The sequence below is a fragment of the Teleopsis dalmanni genome, chromosome 2, assembly GCF_002237135.1.
Source record: "Teleopsis dalmanni isolate 2A chromosome 2, ASM223713v2, whole genome shotgun sequence".
Taxonomy (NCBI): Eukaryota; Metazoa; Arthropoda; class Insecta; order Diptera; family Diopsidae; genus Teleopsis; species Teleopsis dalmanni.
This window is the reverse complement of record NC_051847.1, coordinates 112,176,040-112,197,143: the sequence shown is the minus strand read 5'-3', so window position 1 is coordinate 112,197,143 and position 21,104 is coordinate 112,176,040. Positions and strand designations below refer to the sequence as shown.

At 28.6% G+C, this 21,104-nt stretch overlaps 1 protein-coding gene across 3 annotated transcripts in view; it reads right to left on the bottom strand.

Moving 5' to 3' along the window:
* LOC119685312 (A disintegrin and metalloproteinase with thrombospondin motifs 20) overlaps nt 1-14,613 on the bottom strand; it is a 47,321-nt gene extending 32,708 nt beyond the window's left edge. The window contains exons 1-2 of one of the 3 annotated variants that reach the window (XM_038099556.1): nt 14,513-14,613; nt 13,245-14,042 (exon numbers count right to left, since the gene is read on the bottom strand). In XM_038099556.1, the coding sequence (XP_037955484.1) occupies nt 13,245-13,703 (459 nt within the window). In that variant the 5' untranslated portion in view covers nt 13,704-14,042; nt 14,513-14,613. Of the gene's footprint in view, nt 1-345; nt 482-572; nt 638-13,244; nt 14,043-14,512 lie in introns of those variants that run through there. The other 2 variants (XM_038099558.1, XM_038099557.1) reach the window with 2 other exon arrangements.
* Nucleotides 14,614-21,104: the final 6,491 nt, after the last annotated feature.

The window sequence follows — 21,104 nt, the reverse complement described above, 5'->3', positions numbered from 1 at the left end:
TCAAAATATTGCTTTTATTTCAGCAATCTTTGTGTATTTAATAAAACATTAAATGTAATTATTGAAGTAGGCAGTTTTTAATAGATAGATACACATTATTATTTTACAAATAATTTTCTAGTTAGCTTAATAGAATCGAAATGATGTCGAAGCTTTTATGAAGATTATAGCGATGAAAGTATAAAGCAATGAAGTCTACACCTAACACTGTACATAACTATATAAAATTTTTGAGATCGACAAAGAAGTTGATAAACTGAATAAAATATGCTTCAACAAAACCAAGTGAAGAGATTTAAACTTAAAAACAATCCTATTCTTTAGGATAGAAATTTTTATGTATACCGATTTTCGAAAAGTTGCGACTTTTTATCTCAGCAATACAACTTTAATAATAACTTAATAGCTGAAGTCACTGCGAACGCGTGTCTTTGGAAAATTGACATTCGAAAATTTTATGTAAGACAATTTTTTGTTATATATTTTAAAATCAGTTGTGTCTGCATGCGGGAATCACAAAATTACTGAACCTCTGAAACGCAGAACTTATTCAATATAAGAAAAAAAATTACCGAATTATATTTTTAAATTATTGTATATTTCATGTACTTCGCGAAATTTTTCCGAAACAATGCGAATATCGCAGACTCCGAAAATCGAAATAATACTAAAAATTCGCAATCTGCTCAATTTTGAAAAACGTGTGATAGCAACACGACGAAATTGTGCAGCATCTTTCTGATTAAAAAATAAACAATTCGGCAGATATTTGAAAAGTTTTTTGGATTGATTTCTCTGAATACGTTGTTTTACACAGATCCCAAATGATACACCAACATATCTGCGATCTGTATTAAAACCGGTGAAAGAGATACTGTGCTTTGTTTGATTTGATTTGCGCATGTCTGGAAGGATTATTAATTTGAAATTTTTCCTATGTTGAAAAAGTCATGAAATTAATGTTAAAATCTCAAGAGAAAATATATTGTACATTATTAAAGAAAGCATGCGAGTAGAATAACTTGTTCACATGTGGGTATAGTTTTGAATGTAAAGTAATTAAAAACACACAGGGTCTTTCGATTCAAAATATTAATATTAACTTGAGAATGTAATTCCATTGTCCAAGAAAAAAAAATTTGTATGAGTAAAGAATTAAAGAGGGAACTTATTTTCAACATTTATGGTGATACAAGGTGTTAAGAGAATTGTATGCAGTTAAAAAACATCTCTATTTAAGGTTCATCCAAGTACCTTACTTCACATATCGATTTTTATATATCATTGAATTGAGTATTTTGAAAATTTTATTAAATTTTTCTGGACAAACTCACTTAAATTCATTATGTTAATTATTTTTATATATGTTTTTATATCTTATAACATTGCTAGCTAGCATCTTTACGAAAAAAACTTGGATTCCTTTATATCGTTTTTATATTATAATCGTTTACGGTAAGCTACTTACTTCGCAAATGTTCTTTGGTGCAAGAAATAGTGGGTAGCTTGATTCAAATGATGATTACATGAAAACGGTGCATGAACCGTTTTTCTGTCAATAAATACATGGACTCCATATTAGTAAATAACTTATATATATATCACACCGTATGTTATATGGTACACGCATGGCTCCAACACGATGGAAGGAGTGGGGGCGGGACTATATCGGATTAAACCAAAAGAGGAAATATTTGCGAGCATGAGCCAAGAAAACTCAGTTTTTCAGGCCAAAGTACACGTAATTGAACGGGGAAAAAATATATATATATTTTCTCTGACAGAAAATCAACACTCCTAGCATTACGCTCATCTCAAATGACCTCAAAACTAGTGTGGGAATGCCTGCAACTTTATGGAACTTTTTTAAAGCTCCCTTTAAAATTAATGAGTTGCTGGAAAGAGTAAAGAATCCATGCCCAATCGATCAAAAGCCAGAACGAGGACGCTACTAATGCTGAACAGAAGTGGCATCCGACTTGTCACAGGAGTAAAAATCCGCAATCCGCATCTATAGAATCTAGGTATTACTATACACGATAGCTGCAGACTTTGTTACGAAGAAGAGGAAACAGCAGAATATATTCTGTGTCACTGTGATAGTCGCGCCAGGCTTAGACTTCGGTACTTATCAACTGCTTGTCCATTTATAACGCAATTAGGCAACATCTCTCCAAAGTACATAATGGAGTTCTTAACTGTTACACGTCTATGAAACTAAAGTAGGTATGTCACAGTAATCCTTAAAAAATGCAGTGACGTTGTGACAAGTTCCCAACCCTTTTAAAATCTAATCTAATCTTTACCATACTTAATGTATATTTAATGCAGACAAACATTTGATTTGATATAATATCATTTATGCGCTCATCCTGGTCATCACCAGTAAGGTTTTTATTATAATTGTCAATTTTAGATCGTCTACTACCTAATATAAATTATTATTTTGATACTTTTTAGTTGTGTTTATATTAATAATATAATGTGTTTTGTGCAAATATGCTCATACTTTTGTGTTTTTTGCGTCAGAAAGGTCCAAAATCTGCCTTGCTTGGTGGCCCTTGCTGTCAACGTATAACTGTCACTTTTCATTGTAAACAACAACAATTTCAGATTTGACTTGACCATGATTGTTTGCTTAAGAAGATTCTTAAGCAATTTGAATGAACCGTGTTTTAGATATTAAGGGGTTTTCATTGCATTTTTTTCTTGCTTGAAGTTCTCTCAAACACCCTGTATGTCGGTAAATACTATATTTTTCGCTTCATTTTCCAAAGTTTAAGCACTTTAGAATAAAACGTCCTGTATATATTTTTTTATTATACAAAATCTTATACATATTCAGAATAATTTTCTGCTAAGTATATTTAAATCAAATAGTTAAATAGTTATATAAAATGCTAACATTTGTTTTAAAAATTGCACCAAAACTGAAAAGGATAGACATTGCTGTCAAACTGGATCTGTGTAGAGTATTATTGTGCTTTCACATTCAAATGAATAAATAATTAGCTTGGAGCAATGTTGAGAACTATTGAATTTCTTCTTGGATTTCTTCTTGTGATTATTAAATCACAGTTGAAATCAATTTATTTTCGCATTTTTTTCTGTTCTGCATAGATTCTTCAATGTATTCCAATATCGAGTCCTTTCTGCTCTCAAATAATAAAATTTCCTAGAGATAAACTGTACTACAGCTGAATGAAATACTGACCGTGTGTGGACGCTTAAAAGTTGAAGTTTCTTAAAGAGAGAAATTATATATGCTAGTGTTCAACGTTTCGAAATAATTGCAGAAAATAAAGATTTTTTAAAAGCTATTTTAATACTTTATTTTATATGTTTTCTTGTTTATTGCGTTGCAATAAAATCGGTAAAAATAAAAAAGGAGCTCTTGGTTTGTGAAGCTCGAATACTCTATGTTATATTTTTGACTGATGAGTATAGAAAATATTTCGCAAAATTTGTTGACCATTTTAATCAAGAATAATAAAATTTAAAAAAATAAAACAGATTTTTTTGACGTATGTCTCATCAAATCGGGTAGACTTCATTACCCAAAAAGTGTTCTTTGGAAATATGTATTAGCCAGTTTTGGACCATTTAATATTCGAAATAGATTTCTCTTCATAAGACAAAAATTTTAATTAACCAATTTCATCTAATTATGGACGAGAATTCGTCAGGCTGATATACCTTGTGATCAAAAAATTTTGATTTTTGAATTCCCGCGCTTATCCAATCGGTAAATTTATACACTCTTACGTGCTGACATCAACTTTTCGGTGCAAGCATTCACTCATATTTTATGTATAGAATATAATTAATAGAATTAATGAATAAATACATTTTAACACGTGTTAAACACATTAATTGCTGTTTTGAATAATATTCTGCTAGAGCAGAGTTTTTAAACCACCGGTTGGCTGCTCGATATTGTATTTTTATCTGTAACTATATTATTTTTTAGAAGAAACGGGGCTCCGCTGCCTACGAGCTTCGCTTCCAAGTCCTCGTTCTATTCATATGTACTCTTACATATTGAACAATATGTATGTGCTTTTAATATTCTCGACAAGTTCTTAAAAAAAATTTGATGTCTATTCTGGAGAGTAGTAAAAGCACAATATGAAAGAGTATGTAGACAGAATGTTTGTTTTTCTTCATGCAATCCCAACATTAAACATTACGACTTAATTTTACTTTTTGATACAAATCAAATAAAAATAGAAAAGACATGACATAATGACATTAAAACAGAAATGACCAGACACATTATTATAATTATTTATAATAGATAGATATTGGTCCCAGTCCCTACAATATTGGTACAATTCGTTGAATATTTAAGCAGTTCTTGTAAAATATATTAAGAAGACATTTTAGCTTCTCCCAATCGAACAAAACTATTTAACAAAAATAATATGTCTTTATGATTTATTTATTGTTGTGATAAATAATATATTTCGATTTATTAGAAGTTATTTTTGGTAAATTTATTACATGCACTATTAAAAAAACGAATACTTTATATCATTTTATGCAGAAATTGCGAAGAATGGAATGGATGGTTGTATGGAACATTTCCTGACATCACCAAAGTAAATAAAATACCATCGGGAGAATATCACATAAGTTATAGGCATATTTGATCTACTGTAGATACTAAAATGAAGTACATAATTATTAATTGAGGTAAAAATATCAGAATTATATTCAGCATTAGAAATAAAAAGAATGTAAATCAAATAGTTTGAACTAATCAAGTTTGATCAAATTTTATAGTACTCTCTTGAATGGCTGCAAAATTTGCAAGATTAAGTAATTAACCATCAATAATTTTTTTGAAATGTTTTTAAGATCCCGTTATAATTGTCATACAGCTGTTATCAATTAAAGCGACAAGTATTCGAGATGTCTTCTGTCAAGGGTGCATTTAATTTCTACCAAATCTTCTTCGTTCAGATTAACGAAAATACGCATAACCAAAAGATGTTTCACCTATTTTTTTATGTGCTATATTGCACCTGTTCCTTAGCCCAAACGCACAATATTATATGTCTGTTCAATATTGTTTCTCTCTCTTTCGAACATACCCGTATGCATACTTCTTTATGAATGGTATTGCAAGTAATAAGCTTTATAGGTATGTATGGTTTTTATATATAATCTTCGATACTGTCTTCAATACAGACATATTACTTCCTTTATTCACAATCATTTGAACTTAATAAATATAAGTAAATAATAATGTTATAAAAATTATTTAAATGAGTACCTGCTTATAGTAGTTGAAAAGCTTCATAATGAACAATTCTTCAGATTGTAATAGAATGTAAACGTTTGTGAATATGTTTAAAATAAAAAGAACATAAAATAACATAAAATATATGTATTAAAAATTAAGATTTTAGTTCCTATTAGCATAGGAAATGATTTAATTCATTTATATTTCTATGATATATTAGCTTTTTTATTTGGATAACACTAAAAACTGTGAGATTACTATAAAGCCATTTTACCCTCACAAACCATTGTCCAAGCCAAACCTTTTTCTTAAAAACGTTGCCCACATTATCCACATTCCTTAAAGTTTCGGATTCGAAGAAGCCGTTCCTTTTTAAAACGAGCGAAGCAATATTTAAATATCCGCAATCTTGATTAATTTAAACCAAAACTCGTTTCTCCTTCCAAAAACTGTTTGTATAAAAATAAATTATCGCGTAATACGTTATGAAGAAGGAAATGAATTATTTTAATGTAAATCTTCTTTGAATTGTGGAAGATAAATGAAAGCTTATAGCATTTGTATGAAAATCGGATTCCCGAATACTAACTACTGCGTTACTGCATTACTGCGTTACTACTTCACTACTTCACTGCATTACTCGTTGATCATCGAGCAGAGGCAGCTGCTGATTTATAAATTACTTTGATGTGCTTTGTTCTTGAGATTACGCACTGTCTTATGTACAATATATATATGTACAATATTTAAACAATATCGGAAACGCTAGTGTTTATCATAATATAAGAATACAATAAGCGTATTAATATTAATTATAATAACAAAAACAATACCAGTTGCATATCGTTAAATGGAAACAAACAACTTTGTTGTGAAATTAGTGCTATTATTTTATTGTAAATGAGTTAAATTTTAACAAGTAGGGAAAAGTATCTGAGTAACGAAAATTATATTGAAATAAAAAATATAATAAATTCGAGTGTAATAGATATAAATTCACAGCAAGTATATGGATGCTTTGCATCTGATTCTGATTATTTATGGCGTAACGAAAATAAAAACAACCAATCTAAAGAATAATAATTATTTTTGACAGTGGAATGATATAAATTTTTAACGCATGCATATAAGAATATATTACATATAAGAGTTAGTGCTCTTGGGCATTGATTAATAATGTAACGATAATGTACTTATATACTATGATTAAAGAACGAGTTCTGGAAGGAACAAACAGTAAACGAATTTAGTCTATTATTATATGAGTACGAGTATATGGTATATATATGGTATATATTGTCCACAAAACTTTTCTAGATTACTATGTATATATTATATAAAAATATGTTTATGTTGTATTAGTTAATATATGAGTTTAGCAGCCTTAAGTTGACGGACACTGGTTTTAATATTTAATTTAAATATATCAAATCCCACTTAATAATTTATTTATTTTTATATAACAAAACCAAATAAATTTAATGCACAAGTAAAACAGAACGGCAATAAATAAAAATACAAAGCGAACCAGAAAAAAATTGATTATCCAAAGCAACACGTGTTAATTTTGTTTTGGTAATGACCTAAATTATATTATAATTTTTCAAATTTTTGTATTTAAGTCTATTGATTTTAAATTGTACTTTATTATCTACAAATCATTGAAAACATATATGTTAAATATACATTGTTTCAAAATATTATATTAAAAATTTCATCAAATTGTATAGAAAAAGTCTTAAAATTTTGTGATAAAGAATCCAAGAATTTTATCTATCAATAGTTCAATCTATCTATCTACTTATTTAACTTTTTATTCATTTTTTTGATATAATATGCTACTAAGAACTTACAATACGAACGGATAAGTTACGGCGTACACCCACTTCCTAAATGAAAATTTATTCTTCAAATTTGACATTTAAATATCAGGTCAGGCTAGAATAAGAAAAAGTTCCGTTGAGTGCCACATACATAACTTATATCAAATAACATAATTTCATAATAAACATAATAATAAAACCTTAACCATTTGTTATTAAAAGAGTTTGAAAGATACGTCACAAAATGGACTTTTGTTTAACATTCAATGAGCATTTTTTTTTTGTTTTTGTAATATTGTAATATTCCATTTTTCTATATAAATAAAAATAATAATTATAAATTTATTAATAATAAGTAAATTTTATAAAATTAAATTACGCTTTATTAAGTGCGGTAAATACGTTTTTACACAGGTTATATATTATAACTATTAATTCTATTGAATATTGTTTATTGTATTTGTAAATTAATTTCTTATTGTTTGAATGAGAGCCCTAAGGTGTGTTTTCTCTTAAGTCTTGAAACATCCTTCGTTTCATCCAGCTGTTAAACTGGCTTTTTGTGGGAACACAAGTTATTTTAAGATATATGTAAATGTAATTTAAAATCACATCTTTTATGTGGGAAACATTACAAAGTTATAGAGGGAAAATACATTTAATGAAACTTTAATTTCAAACAATATGGATTTTTAAGGGCATTTAAAACAAATAATCAGATAATAAATTTTTGGTCCGTCGGAAAGAAAGTAACAAATTTGGCGCAAATAAAGGAATGATTGACAAAATGAAGAGTTGGGCCTTCATTGCGAGCAAGGACAAATCATTCCACAAAAAAAAGTCGAAAAAATTGAGGAAAAATGGAGGAATGAATGTTTCACTCTTAAAAAACATTATGTTTATGGATAAAGGTTTTCTTCATAGATAGATCAGAAAATTATTGAATAATGTGTAAAACTATAAAAATGCTAATTTAAATTAGTATAATATATGTAATATATGTGTTTTCTCGATGCTTATAATTTTTTGAATTTCTGTATTTTGATAATGTGAAGAATTCCGCAATTACGTACTCAATTAATGTCACACTATACTATAAATATCAAACTGGACCAGTAAAATATATTTTTTCTTTACCAAATAAATTTTTATGTTTCTTTGTATTTACGTTAAGATCTTAAAATATGTTTGAATTTAGTTTCGTTCATCTTTTTTATCTACCACAAAAACGCTTTAGTTTCATCATTAACATAAATGCTATGGGAGAATCCAATGAAATGGGTCTTAGATATTAATGTTGATATTAAAACAATAGTAAGTGTAAAATAAATATAAACTGGAGAGGTAAGAAATGATCAAAGTACATTACATTTGTGCTTAATTGTACAAAAGTGCATTGCACTTACAGTATTAATTGTTATAGCAGAACGAGTAATTTAATAAATTCTTTATGTGCTCAAGTAGTATAGAATAAGTCGTTTATTTAGTGAATAGCTTAATTATTTGTGATTTCTTAAATTATCAGATAGACAATTATTGGGGTTCTAATCAACTACTATTAAAATAATATGGAAGTATTGAAATTTTGTACTTAGAGTACTGCTTTTAGGTAATTTAATCTTGTCTTAAAAATAAATAGCACATTATATATGTACATAAAGTACGATCAATTAACTAATTATATAAAAAAATAATATCATTATGTAGATATTTTGAAAAATGAAATTTATTTCACAAACGTTCCTATTTCAGATTAATATACACTTCTTAACTACATCGCTCAAAGTCAATGAACGCAATAAAATTTAGCATAAAATACATAAATAATTAAATAAAAATAAATTAATACATCAAAACTCAATACTCAAATGTAGACAATTGCTTCATCTCGTTTTTTTCTTGGTTATTTCTTATTGCTTTCTTGTGCTCGCCTTGTCTGCATTCTTTAGATTTCACTTTGATTTTTAAAAATTTAAATACAAAAATACGTTTCTTACCTACGGCGCTGTATGAATACTAAAGTGGTTTTAACTTAAATCAGTTTCTGCACAAAACGCCGTACGGCATCATGGAATGAATCGAATGCATTGCACGTCCAGACTCTGTACCCATACCAGGTATTATACAATACGAATCAACTAATATAAAGCAATAGGCCTATATCATTTACAGATCTGTATCGTATATGTATATATATATTTATATTAATGATTTTATTTCTATATATTGTATTTTTATACTTTATGTATATTCGAAATGCATAGACTCTGTACCCATAACAGGTATTATACAATACGAATCAACTAATATAAAGCAATAGGCCTACATCATTTACAGATCTGTATTTTGTATATGTATATATATATTTATATTAATGATTTTATTTTTATATATTGTATTTTTTTACTTTATGTATCTTCGAAATGCATAGACTCTGTACCCATAACAGGTATTATACAATACGAATCAACTAATATAAAGCAATAGGCCTACATCATTTACAGATCTGTATTTTGTATATGTATATATATATTTATATTAATGATTTTATTTTTATATATTGTATTTTTTTACTTTATGTATCTTCGAAATGCATAGACTCTGTACCCATAACAGGTATTATACAATACGAATCAACTAATATAAAGCAATAGGCCTACATCATTTACAGATCTGTATTTTGTATATGTATATATATATTTATATTAATGATTTTATTTCTATATATTGTATTTTTATACTTTATGTATCTTCGAAATGCATAGACTCTGTACCCATAACAGGTATTATACAATACGAATCAACTAATATATAGCAATAGGTCTATATCATTTAGAGATCTGTATCGTATATGTATATTAGGGTGCCATTAATTTTCGAAAGTCGGAAAATTGCCCGCGGCACCCCCCAGATCGGTTCATTTTACTAAAAAAATAATCTGTGTAAAATTTTAGTTCAATTGGATAAGTGGAAATGGTGCCCCAAAGATTGGAAAATAACGATTTTTTCCATAAAATTCATCTTTGATTGCTTATATCTCCGACATATTTAATTTTACATAAAAACTGTCTACCTAAAAGTTATAGATCTATTTAAAATAAACAATTCACTCATACAAAGTTTTTCTGTTTTTCTAATAGTTATTGAATAAAACAAAAAATAAGTTGAAGTCACCCGATTGCTAGCTTTGAAAGTACTGTGAATGTTATTGTCCGCTTCAGCTTTACAAAAAATGTAATATTTCTAAAAAATTTAAAATAAATTCAATATTTCCAAAATTTAATCTTTCTAATAATAAAAAAGTACTGATTCTAGGTTTGTCCGACATAATTTTTATTATTTTAGTTAAAGTTGCTGGAGCAAAGTATCCTTATTATCTTCAGTTATTTTTGCGCGATCTATTGATTCTCTTCTGACTTCGTTGTCATCACTATCTATATTCAAATTTGAAACCATATTTTTCTTTGTCTCAGGTAATATATTTAAATCCAAAAAAGCAAAATGAACAAGCTTTGAGCTTAAATACCAAATACAATTTTTTGATATTGACTGAGAATAGAAGGAAGATTAAAATCTTGAAAATGAGCTTCGACTGATGACAAAGCATTAAACCATACTTCAACATACACTTTAGTAATAAATATATCTCAAAGAGCATTTTCTTCTTCTGTAGATAATTTGAACTCTTTCCTAAATAAAAATATTTTTAATACATGCATGGCTTTCGCCATTCATCTTGCATGATGTATAGCTTCAGGAGGTCAAAACTTTATGGTACAGTTCGGCTTTTCTCCTAAAAACATTAATGCAAGTTCCAGAAGTTCCTTATAATCATCTCTTGGTTGGTTATACTTACGAATCTTATAAAGGAAACTTGTAATTCGTAGCACATCATCTGTGTTCAACAATTTTCTTACTTTTTCATTTTCTAAGCCGACTGTAAAGTTATCAACGTTTATTTTCGGCCAAAACTTCTGAAATCGTTGAAATAGTTCAACATTTGGGCTTTCAGACTTGTTTTTTAATGTTATCACTTTGAATTAAAATTCACTTCGCATTCCAATGAATAATACAGAAACTCACTTATCTATATATCTATACTAGTATTGGACTTATTTTTTAGTAAATTTAGTAGACAATTCATTCATTGAAATTACCTAAATTTAATATGGGGATTTCAGCTTGTATTTGCTTTTATTCAATAACTTTTAGAAATACAGAAGTGAATTGTATGAGTGAATTGTTTATTTTTAATAGATCTATAACTTTTAGGAAGACAGTTTTTATGTAAAATTAAATATGTCAGAGATATAAGCAATCAAAGATGAATTTTATGGAAAAAATCGTTATTTTCCAATCTTTGAGGCTCTTGAGGCACCATTTCCAATTATCCAATTTAACTAAAATTTTACACAGATTATTTTTATAGTAAAATGAACCGATCTGGGGGGTGCCGTCAACCGATTTTACAAAAAAAAAAATTGCCCATATACCTTAATGGCACCCTAATGTATATATATATTGATATTAATGTTTTTATTTCTATATATTGTGTTTTTCTACGTTATGTATCTTCAAAATGCATAGTTCATTTCAATCAATTTAACTAAGTGAACCGAATAATACCTGTGTAAAACGCTTAAAAAGACTGCAAATTCAATTTTTTGGATCTTGTTCCAGATTAATATGATGCTTTTGATTGAAGTGAATATAATTAAAAGGCTTGAATATTAGAAAAGCAACTTTAAATGTATTATTTATTGTGAGTTCATGTGCATTACCAAATGGACACATGTGTTCGTGCGCCCTTGTGACTTGAGTTTAAAATATAAGCCAAATTGATCATTCATATATATTTTTACTGAAATATTTGTATCTGAACTAATTGGGACTATTCATTTTCACACATGTTATGGATATATATCGATGTGTACACAGTAAGGAAACATAAATAATAACATGAAACATAACAAACCTATGAAACGAAATTTAAAATTGAAAAGAAGCAAACGGAAGTCATAAATAAAGGCATATAATAACTATTTCACAGAAACAATAGAAACATTTCATCTACACATTATTTTTTTCCTATTCTTTATTTAAAGATATAATATTAATATGCAGATCTCATTGTTTTGCTTAAATGTTGAGCACTCATACGCTATGTGATATGTTACATACAATAAATTCTCGTAAGATTTGATTTATCCCCCGTTATGTCATTCTATCATTTACATTGGTTTTTACTGTCATAAAATTAGATTTGCTTTAATTGAAATGCGTTATCTTGTTTTTTAAGGAAGGAACAGTAATCTGCCGAGACTAGTAAATCCATTGGATTAGAGTATCTCTTGAGGAATGATACAAAGGCTAAGGTTCTTTGTAAATCCGACAATCTCCTTTGGTAAAAGTTTAGAATTTATTTTTCTAAGAATCATAGGACATCTGCAGAATATATGAAACGTTTCAATCAACTAATTTATGAATCTGTAGGTGTCTGTAAACTTTATTCGCCTAGTAAATAGTCTCGTAAATACATATACTTTGCCACAACCTTGTTCCTACAACATAAATATTATTTATCGTTTCAAACTATATCAAATTTAATGGGCCAACATCGATAATAATGTCCTCATTATTAACTTTAAGCTCAACAAAAGTTCATAACATCCGATTCAAAACTCGACAAGCAGAAACCATGTAAGCACTCTTCTGACCCGTGTTGAAAGGTGGTGAAGGAAGGCATCATGAATGACAATCACGTGGTAGCAGTAGAACGAATATATACTGCAAACAATGTTTATTTTAAGCAGAGAATCTCTCTACTAATAGCAGAAATTTAAGCTTAACTTAACTTTTAGTAACTCAACTTTTTTGAAGTTGATTTTGAAAAAAATCGAGTTTTTAAGTTTTTGTACCTATATATTATGTTTGAATTTCTTGTTATTTGTGGGATTCATAATTATTAAAACATAGTTATTTGGATCCCTTCAAAATTTGTTGGTGAATATACCACACAATACATTTAAATAATTATATGAAATGTTTTTAGTAATAAAATTAAGCAGAACATCAATAATCGGTAAATACATATTATATACCATAGAAGAAAACAAAAATTGGTGATTTTTTTTTTGGTTGTTGGTTTTAATATACATAATAGTACATCTTACCTGTTTGTTGACCAATGGACGGGTGTAAATAAATTCTCTTTTTGGAGAATATAATTCCGGTGGGTGACCTTTAAAAGAATATCGCAACATCTTTTCTCTTTCAGGTAATTTGCCAGTATCGGTGGCAATTAAAAAATTCACATCATTTTTTGATTGTTGTTTATCGCAGAGACAACAGCTGGTATTTACTGTTAATGTTTGCATAGTTAGGTAAGAATCATGACTTTTATTAGTACGTAATAAGGCAGATGTTATATGGCACCGACAAGAACAAGGAGTGATATTAGTGCTATTCGACACGAGGGAATTACTTAACCCTTTGCTTAATAGTTTTTTGTCAGTGCTGCCGACATCTGGTACCAATTCCTCACATTCAGTGATATCAGTATGTTTTGTAGTTCTTGAGTAAATGATGGGAGTATTATATAGATTGGATTTGTGCTGTTTGTACACAGACATTTCGTATAAAATTTAATTTTTAATTATTATTTTTAATAATACAGTAATAAATAATCAAGTTAAATGCAATTTCAGTGGCAGTGTCAAAGTTTTTTATTTGCTTATTTTCGATTCTCGCTTAAGCCATGCTTAATTCAAATTTTTCATTTTAGTATTTTTTATGTATTCCATTTTGTTGAGTAGCTGCGAATAATTTATTGCACATTTTTTGTTTTTCTTACACGCTTTTTCACATTTAACTACTATATTTCTTAATTATTTAGCTTTATTTATTTTTCTTAACTGATAGAAAAGATTATAGCAGACATTTGTGAAATCACAATACTGCAACGACTGATACTGGAAAGTAAATTAAAAGAAAAAAACTTAACCGTTTAAATATTTAACGAAAAATATATAAAATTTTATTTATTAATTGAATATTCAATAAAAAATATTTATAAAAATGCTCATCATATAAATGCTTTTTAAAATGTCATTTAAACAAATTTTTTTTTTGCTTTTTAACTGCTTCTTAATATGATTTGTGCTTTATGTTATAACTTTTTATTACAGTTTATATTCGGTAAAAGAGAAGTGTGAAGGTCTTCATCATATCAACTTATGTCAAAGTCATACCGAATTCACTAAAACGTTCCACGTTCCACAACCAATGCGGTTCGAAAAAAAACTAAAATCATTTGTTTGTCACCTTAGTATTCGAATATTTCTATTGATTTTCAATTAATTTTATCCGAAATCATAATCTAATAAATAATTCAATTTTTCGAAACGAAATTTTAAAACAAATTTTTAAATAAAATACTAACACGTTTTCAATGTTGATGCACACAAATTGTATCTACATGACAGCGTATTGAAAAAACCTTTATTCGTTAAACAAAAAGAACCGCGATCGATACCGCCGGCACAAACGTCCAAACTCAACAAACTGAAATCATTAAAGCGAAACAAACCAAAAGCACAAAATTTCGTTAAGTCTCTTGAAATGATATTTTTTTTTCTTTTTATTACTCGCATAGTCTCTTTGGTCGTTGCTACGTTGCGATGTTGCTACGTTGCTACATTACTACGTTGCTATGTACGATGCTAGTAGCGTTGTTGCTTTTGATATCTGGGTATCTGTTGTGTGCTCCGTGACTTCAAGTGACGTGAGTTTTCTGAATGCTAGTAAGAGTTAGTGCAGAAGATTCTATGTTTTCACTCGACATATGAAGCAAGTTTTTTGAAATGTATTCTTTTTTATAGAGAGCCTATTCTCGTTCTGAGACCCCGTCACAATATTCCTTATTACTATACAAATACATTTTTATTTTAAAATGATATATGTATGAATGTATGTATTATCATTAAGTTATTATGTTAACTATGTCGGTATTCCGATTTATTTGGAAATTTTATATTACATGTATACATTTATCTCAATTTATATTAATTTAAATCAAAAAAACTATTTATCATATCATTTATATGAAATTCTTATATGTTATAAATAATATTATAAAAGTTTTATATAATAGATATTTTATTCAATGTTCTATATTCAAGTAATTAGTATTTTAGAAATAATTAAAAAAACTTATTTTTACGAATAAATGATTAAAAAGTTATTTAAATAATACTATTAAAAACATTAAAAATATTTTAAATATTGCGTGGGATGTAAATATATATAAGCTTGAACAATTTATAGCAAATAAAATCTATCGTACTGAGACCTATTGCAAAACTCGACAACTGCATGAACGAGCATAGGTACAAGTACATATGAGTACGTATCTAAAAATCCAAGCACGTGCTAAAAAGCATTGCTATAAAAATAAAAATAAAAATAAAAATAAAATCTTTATAAAATCTTTATATAAATAATAATCTTTGCGAAAATGTTCCCTCCCAGAGATAAAAGTTTTTATTAAAAATTTCTTTTCATTATAAACAAAAAGCATTTCTATATATAAAAATATGTTCTATGTATACATGTATATAAAAATTGCTTATATTGTTTATATATAGTATCCATATATGTAAGTACATTTGAAACGATGGTTCCACAATATTCGACGATGTTATGAAGAATTTTGAAAATTTTCATTTAGGCTCATAAATGCTAGTCTGATGGTCAACTACATCAACCAGTCCATATAACGAACACTTAATATTCATAGCTGAGGAAGTATCACTCTCGCATTATAGTACGTTGTACGTGAGAAACACGAACGGCAACCACGTGTGTCTATTTGACGCCTTTTGCTTATAAGCGTTAACATAAGCGTTATTTTAGTGAATTTGGTATTGTTATTTATATTTAAATTAAAAACCTTATAAACCATTTAATAATGAGTGAAGTTGAATTCCAAAAGCACTCTCTTCGAACCATTCATTGTAAAACTGTTAAATGAGGCGAATTAGATGTGAGATCATAGCTGACAGATGTTGTTTCTCAAAAAGTTTTGCCAATCACTTTGACACCCAACGCACATAAATAAATATACATATGCGCATACATATGTGCATACATATGTATAATTCTTCAGAACACACTAAATTATTTAGATTGAAAACTTTTATAATTTTTATTTTTTGTTTTCGTTCGGAGATAACAAAGATTAATATAATACAAAATAAGTTCATCGTTGGCACGTGTTAGTTATACAATTGATATGGATTCCAATTTCGGCACTTGTGCCTAATCGAAACCAAAATATCTACATATATATATGCTTTCACTGTGCAGTTGATCTGAATATTTGTTGATAGTTGATAATGATTGTAACCCGCTTTATAAATATATATATATATATATATAGCAACCAAAGGTTATTTATTTCTTTAAATACAATGTATTAAAACATATAAGAACCATTACTTATTGAAAGCCTATACTGGTGGCTACTGCTGATGAGTATTGACATAATTCACTATTCTCACCCAGCAGCTCCTCATTACTGACATTTCGCTCATTTGCTCAAAAATAGCTTCAGTGACCGCCATATATTTGAATCCATTGGTCGTTACGTGGAAACGTGGTAACGTGGTAACGTGGAAAGTTTTCTTTTACTTTGCTGAAAAACCAAGTCCTCGCATCAACCTATTGTAACCTCGTTTATTTAAATGAATGGAACAATTAAACCTAAATTATTTTTAATAGTAAAACATAAATTATTACAATATTCAGGAAATATTAGCTATTGTAAGCACGTTGTTGCTTATTCTGTTGTCGCTCTCATAAGTTGCCAAGGTTTTTCAGTTAAATTCTAGAATTAAATTTATTATTATTATTATTAATTTATTATTATTGTTCTCATCAATAATAGTGGTTAACATTCAAAGAAAGTTATTAAACAAGTTAAAATATATAAATATCACTTTAAATTATATTTTATTTTTAAAGTAAGAATCGCTATTGTTTTTTTCTTCTTAAAATGAAAATTTCGGTGTCGCAGGATTGTCAAAAAAAAAATTCAATTTACAAATAACTCACTAAAATTAAGTTATAAGAATTTAGGCAAGAGAAAACAAATTATTTTTATTAATTACTCCATTTATTTAAATGTCTATTCATTTACAAACGGATTACTCTTTTTAGACCGGACAGGAGGTATCCAACATCGTTAACCGTTGATATACCTAAATATAAAATGATTTATGATGGCTCCTATAATTTTCACAATATTACAGCAATCTGATTATGATTTCTTAGATTAATTTTGAATCCATGCCTCTACTAGCATTATTGGTGACTACAAGGACGGTTTACATACCTTTTATTATGCTTATAGATTTTTTAAGCATGCTGTTGTTTGTTAAATCCTATTGAAATTCTCTTTCATGAAATACCATGATACATTGGTTTCATAGTCATTTTGATGAGAATCGTTCAAGTATATTTTATTTTATATATTTATATTTTATTCTATATTCTATTCTATATTTTATTATTATGCGGATCCCCACATGGTTGCATACCGTGTCAGTTTTATTAAAGCATTGCTATGTAACGATAGTTATCATCTTTACGAAGGATGTTTGTTACTTGGATTGACTCTTAAGGCACATATTGATGTTATTTAGCCCATTTTATAATTAACTGAATACTACTGCTGGGATGAGTATATAGGTATGATTACCGTAATGAAATATCAGTATATCAGTAAGAATATACTAGTATAATCCGAATTTCTTATTAAAAAAACTATTAAAGTTTATTTGAAAATCAATAAGCGCAATAATAAGATGATCGCTAATATTAATTTTGATAATCTCACTTTGAACACTTTTTTACACAGTAAAGTAATCTGATGTAGTAATTTTCTTGAATTTACGTATGTATCTTCCTTATTTAAGTAACTAAATTCTAGATAAATTCTAATAACACCACGTTTCTTCTAAGCAAAGCAATTATTTCAATTAATAAATGCTTGTTAACTGGTTTTAGGTACCAGTTAACTAAACACTAATGTTTGTTTCAGATAAATCTAGCTTTCTTTTAAATAGTTTTTTTAGTTTGCAATATCTACAAAAAAAGATACCTAGAATTTAAAATCGACTTATTTTGTGTTCCACGTTGGTTATAATATTGGCTTTATAGCCTTAACAGAGACACTTATATGATGTTTTCCTTGTTGACAGATTTGTTCGCAGTCAAGTAGTATATATGTAATATAATTTTACCAACTTTTCTTAACCATTTAAGATCTAACAAATATTGACTCAGATGTTTTAATCACCATATAACATTCTTAAATTGCTTTGTTACAATTAACGTTAATTAGAAAAAAAGCGAACATTGCAAATATTTCCCTCTCCGCTTAACATTTTGATCTAGATATAAACAGGAGATCGACAAATGAAGCTAATAATTACATTAATTTTTAAATGTCTACATATTTGTTGGTATGTATTTTCGTAATACACTTCTAGATGCACTCCAACAAATGTCTATGTATACTTCTGCATAAATCTAATATGATAACAGATATTGATCTATCAAAAACGGTAGTGACAATACCAACATGCGAGCACTATGAATATAGATGAAGTAAAAACCACAATAACAGGTGATTTAATATAACTTACAAAGTACCATACATTATATGTTAAATATACACAAATTTGCTTGTAGAAAATAGGAGCAATAACAACAACAACGCTATTACAAAACTTACTGGAAAATTTTTTACTACTACGAGTACATATACATAAAAGATATAAATAAATTCTGATAGGTAGTAAAAGCATAGCAGCATAAAAAACCTCCATTCACACGAACAAAGAGTACGATTCTGTGTATATTGATGTCTAAGGCATTTGTGTTAGTCCGAACTATAACTTCTAGCCTATCTACCTTAACCACAAAAAATTAAAAAAGAAATACATTTCACATCAACAACTTCAGGTTGGAGCGTTTACAACTTTTCGGGACTAACAACCGCATTTCAAAGTCAGTAAAATATTGAGATGTAATTCTAGAAAACAATTTAACTTGGAATAAACATGTGGATGAAAAGATCAGAAAAGCGAAGAGAGCTCTATTTAAATGTAAGAGGGTGTGCGAAAGACGACGAGGGCTAACACCTAAGGCAACGCTCTGGATCTACATCGTGATGGTCAGATCTATTATAACCAATGCTTCAGTTGTCTGGTGGTGTAAAACCAAAAGACAATAAAAGGAAGGTTAGAAAAGATCCAGCGACTAGCCTATGTTGGAATACCGGGTGCTATGCGCTTCACACCCTCACCGACGTTAGAGGCGAGTATGCTTCCATTGGATTTACATATAAAGAAAACGACGGTATTAGTAGCAATTCGCATGAATCGAAACTCCACGTGAATAAACTTCGGAAAAATAGTGGGCTATCGAAAACTTCTTGACCTCGTTCAGGACGCGATCAAGGAAACACGCTATTGGATACTATTAGGAGAATTAATAGAACAGACGTGTCCTATAGAATACTGATAGTAGACGGATTTATACATGATGAATATGAAAGGAATGACAACTTCATCTTTACCAATATCTCCTGGATGGATGGCAAAATGAGAGATTCTGATAGCGCTGTACAATCAAGCAGTGATCAAAAGCATGCAAAAAATGTGCGTAGTCAACAGTTTAATACAAGAATATGTCAGAAAACACATAAAATGTGCTCATAAAAATCAGGTAGCTGTCATGTGGATTAAAGGGCACGTAGTGGATACATACGCTTAACAAGTTGAAACATATGAATAATTGAAACATGAACTGCAGAGCATATATAAATACTTTAGTTAGTTTAGAACATATGAAGAGTGAGAACATTAATTAATGTTAAGTTAAGACAAGCAAATGAAAAAATAGTCTTTCTTCTGATTCTGCTGGAATCATTCGTCGTTTTATTTCCATAGACACATTGGTATTGAGCAAAATGAAAAGTCAAATGAAATTGCAAAGCAAGGATCAAGTCATAACTTCTGTGACCCAAAACCCAGAATACGATTGTGGCACAAAATGACTGGGACCTCTGACGATATGTGGATAGCACCACTTCATCTTAGTAAGTGGAGAGAGATGAACACTTGTAAACTCATGATGCCAAAACCGACGGTCAGTGAAGCGATTAAAGTACTTAGCTATCCGCGGAACACCCTTTGTTGACTTACATTGATTTCAGAACGTTAAAAAGTATTCAAATATTTAATATTGTTGAGGAAAACTTCTGTAGATTTTGTCTGGAAGAAAAATAGACAGCAGTGCATGTGGCAGTGTCCAGCACTGGCAAGCAGAAGGATACCTGTCTTGGGAAACCATTGGGTGATTTAACAGGTGATAATTTAGCAGCCAACCTCACACTAAACGAGCTGATTGCACTATCAATGAATGTTCTTATGCGAACGAAAACCATCTTGGCCTTTATTCAATAACGATACCTGAAAATCGAGGAACGAAAAATAACTCAAGAACCCTTCATTTCAGTAAGGCCACGTAATGGACAACTGGCTGTCCCAGCGTCACACTCCAAAACCTTTTAAACACGAAAAGAGTTGAATTTGTTGTGGTTAAGGTAGTAAAGAAGGATTCAAATTATTGCTCTTAATCTCTTTTGGTATTTATTTAACATGTGGAAGTTTTGTGCAAAATCCAAAATCATCAAGATGGTTGATGTAGTAGTAACCTTAAGTAAACACGTTTGTATATATTTAAATATGATGTAATTGTCAGTGTCGTGCTTACTGACAGTGCATTAAATCTGTGCATATAGCGTTGAATATTTTTTTAAGTAGTGACCCAATGATATAACACCACAGAGAAGAAATCTAGAAACGCATATCCTGTAGGATTGCCTTTCTAAAAAGTATTATTAAATAACCTACAAATGAATGAAATGGATTGTTTAATATATACTCTAAGTAGAAGTAGATGTA